The sequence below is a fragment of the Centruroides sculpturatus genome, unplaced genomic scaffold (genome assembly GCF_000671375.1).
Source record: "Centruroides sculpturatus isolate CEXI.00-Female unplaced genomic scaffold, Cexi_2.0 scaffold939, whole genome shotgun sequence".
Lineage (NCBI taxonomy): Eukaryota > Metazoa > Arthropoda > Arachnida > Scorpiones > Buthidae > Centruroides > Centruroides sculpturatus.
In genome coordinates this window covers 29412-32645 of record NW_019385275.1, presented here as the reverse complement: position 1 = coordinate 32645, position 3234 = coordinate 29412, and the positions used below count along the sequence as shown (strand labels likewise).

Below are 3234 nucleotides of genomic sequence, written 5' to 3'. Positions count from 1 at the left end.
AATACAGTAGATCCCCCTATAAAACCGTTTCCTATAGTTATGATTCCTATAAAAATTGTGGCATTATCCGTAAACAACGGTAAAAATAACTCCTATAATACGTAAAACGTCATCGGGCAGCCGAACTACTTACCCGCCGTCCGTAGCGCCACGCTACGGAGAGATTTATATCGTCTGGACTATATTATATAAAATATATATAAATTATTTTATTTATATAAAAAATTTTTACAATATCGTCTTTATTTGTCAATTTTTTATTTTACATACAAGCACCAGAATGATAATTATCATAAAAACAAAAACCCACTGTTGTAAATTCCGAGTAGTCACTTGTTGATAATTCTCTCGGACTTTAACAAAATGATCAGGTGTCCAGGAATTGATTGTTGTGTACTTATCAAATTGACTTCCTCCTTTTTTTATTTCTTCTACCCATTGGGATAAATATTCCTTCTTTTTTAACTGGCTGCATCCTTTTTTTGCAATGTTTCCATAGTACATTCATAAATTTCTTCACTCATCAACATTGTTTCATGAGAAATTGAAGTTGAAGATTTCGATGTAATAAAATTATTTTCTGCAAGCAAGCTTTCGTAATAAAAGACCGCATCTTTTAACCTCAACTTCGACATCTTACTGTATAATGAATCTTGAACTGATTTCATCTGCAGCTTCTGATACTTTCGCAATTTCTTCATTAACAGACATTTTCAATTCACAATATTTTAAAAATTCCAATAATATTTTGCAGTACAGAATGCTCCAATCTTGCGAAAGTCAAGAATGAACTGGCACATTAGTTTGACTTGTGAGTTTCTAGAGGAATAAGGGTGGGTAAACCCTTATATATCGTCTGTTTACTTACAAGTTAAATCATAACATAACTTCCTAACAATATCATTGTGTGGGATAACTGTCAACTTTCACACCTGGGAGCTAATCATTCCGTGAGTTTTCACAAGTCAGCAGCAAAAGTGACGCTTTCACATAACTTTCTGACCTATTGTCCCTTGAAGATAACAAGGAATTGAAAAATTCTTCAAATTTAAAATGAATATTTTTAATCTCTCCACAGCTTATAATATCTTAAATTTTGTAATAATTTTTTAATGACAATAGTAATTAAAATTTTAATTTACCTCCATTAAAAATGCATTTGAAATTATTCAACTTTTTAAAAATAAAATTATTTATGATTTAATTTAAAATATTTTTAGGTCATTAACTTTATTTAAAAGCTACAATTTTTAAAACAATTAAAAAAGAAAAAAAAAAGTTTGCCAAAGGTAGGATCGAACCTAGATTGTCCATGTGGCAAGTGAGTTAACTACAGACTCAGCCATTTCGCTGTGCCATCAATTGTGTAAAATTTCGCTGTGCGCATAGTGTAAAATCAATTGGTATATGAACTGCGCTTAAAACTTTAGAGCATTTTTTTCTCAGAATCTTATGGCTTGTGCGCTTTACAATTCTTCTGGGTGGACACCCTTGAGGTATACTACTAACCTGCAAAGTCTCATCCCGAACTGAATTTCCGAGACCGTAAGGTCCCCTTATTAGACAATAAACTAAAATATATTTTAGTTTATAAATTAATAAAATTTATTTTTAACAAATATTAGGATATTGTTATATGAAAATTGTTTAAGCTTTTAACTGTAGTAGAATCTTTTTTTTTTTCTTTAAACCTAATTGTTAAATTATCTATAAATAAGCCATTGCAAATCAATTCTGATTCCCCACAATTTCAGTCTTTGTTCCGGGAAGCAATTTGAACTATATAATACTTCACTAACATGGCCAACAAAAGATAGAGAAATAGCCTTTTAGCCATCAATATATTTAATTCTAATGGAACATAAATTTCATAATATAGATATAAATAAAATTCAATGAATTTGTATTGTTGATTTTTATAATTTATCATTAATAACTATTTAGTATTATTTTTTATATTCAAACTTTCTATTTCTTTTACAGAACCAATTTCTGAAAAGTTGTTTCAGAGCTGGCAGCTTGGTGTTAAACATTTACTTGAAGAAAAAGAAGAATTATTTCAAGAGAATGGTTTCTTTTATAAAGCTGGTAATAAGATTCATCATCAGCTATTGAATCAGTCAACTTGCATAAAAAGGTAGAGTCATTATGTTGAATTAATACATCTGAATCAATTGGGGACTGGGGTTGTTTGGATAACCGGTTATGTGCGAAAAAATATATTAACCTATCCCATGTTGAAATTTTTCTCTGTCGCTTCATGCCAAATTTTCGTCGATGTTAAACCTAATGAAAATTTTTATAATAATAATTGTGGCTATTGTATCATTAAAAATTATTTCTTCATTTTGTAAAAACAAAACAAATATATTGAAAAATATAAAAACAAACAAAAAAATAATTTAGAAGTTAATTTAGTATCAAAAACATTTGATTCAGCATGACACACAGTCCTCAGAAAAACACAACACAAAAGTGCAATGTTGCCAGCTAAAACACACACATCAACAAAAAAAATATTGGAGTAGCCCAAGACATAGCCAAAGGTTGCAGTGCCACAGCACTAGCAGAAATTAAAATTTGCTAATTGGAATGCTTTTGGTTGACCGGCTTTCAGATAAATGACGCTCTACTGTGGTTTATAAATTTATTATATATATCCACATTTATTGTAATTTAGTGACTTCTATCTTACTATGGATTATATCATTAGTTTCAAATTCAATACTGATTACTATGGTTAAAAAATTGACCATTTGCATTAATTTATTATTTTTATAATTATTTTAAATATAAAATTGAAATTTTTAATTTTATTTCTTAAATATTAGATAATTTTCAGATTATTTATATTTTAATTACTAGGTTTACATTATGCTTTTTATAAATCTCAATACAATTTAAAAGAATGTTTCTAATATGCAAAGTGTGTTAATAATTTTTGAAGAATACAGGTATACCTCGCCTTACGTCGGTAATTGGTTCCAGGAAAACGACGTAAGTCGAATTTACTTGTCTCCGAATCTACTTGTCACTAGGCTAAACCATAATTTACTATTCCCGGTTCTGTATTTTATTTATTAACACATTTTTAATAATATATGGTTAATAAAAATCTATTTTAAGCTTACAAACAAATAAATTTTAGTTTTTAATATAGTACAGAAAAAAGTATTCTAAATTTACGAATGCATGTACTGTAAATACAGAACATACTAGTATATATTTTAATAT

At 28.3% G+C, this 3234-nt stretch overlaps 1 protein-coding gene across 2 annotated transcripts in view; it reads left to right on the top strand.

Annotated features, from left to right (window-relative positions):
- The window catches only part of LOC111637056 (E3 ubiquitin-protein ligase listerin-like), a 59377-nt gene that overhangs the window by 41412 nt on the left and 14731 nt on the right, over positions 1-3234 (top strand). For both annotated transcript variants that reach the window (XM_023382460.1, XM_023382461.1), the window contains one exon: positions 1984-2137. In XM_023382460.1, the coding sequence (XP_023238228.1) occupies positions 1984-2137 (154 nt within the window). The remainder of the gene's footprint in view (positions 1-1983; positions 2138-3234) is intronic.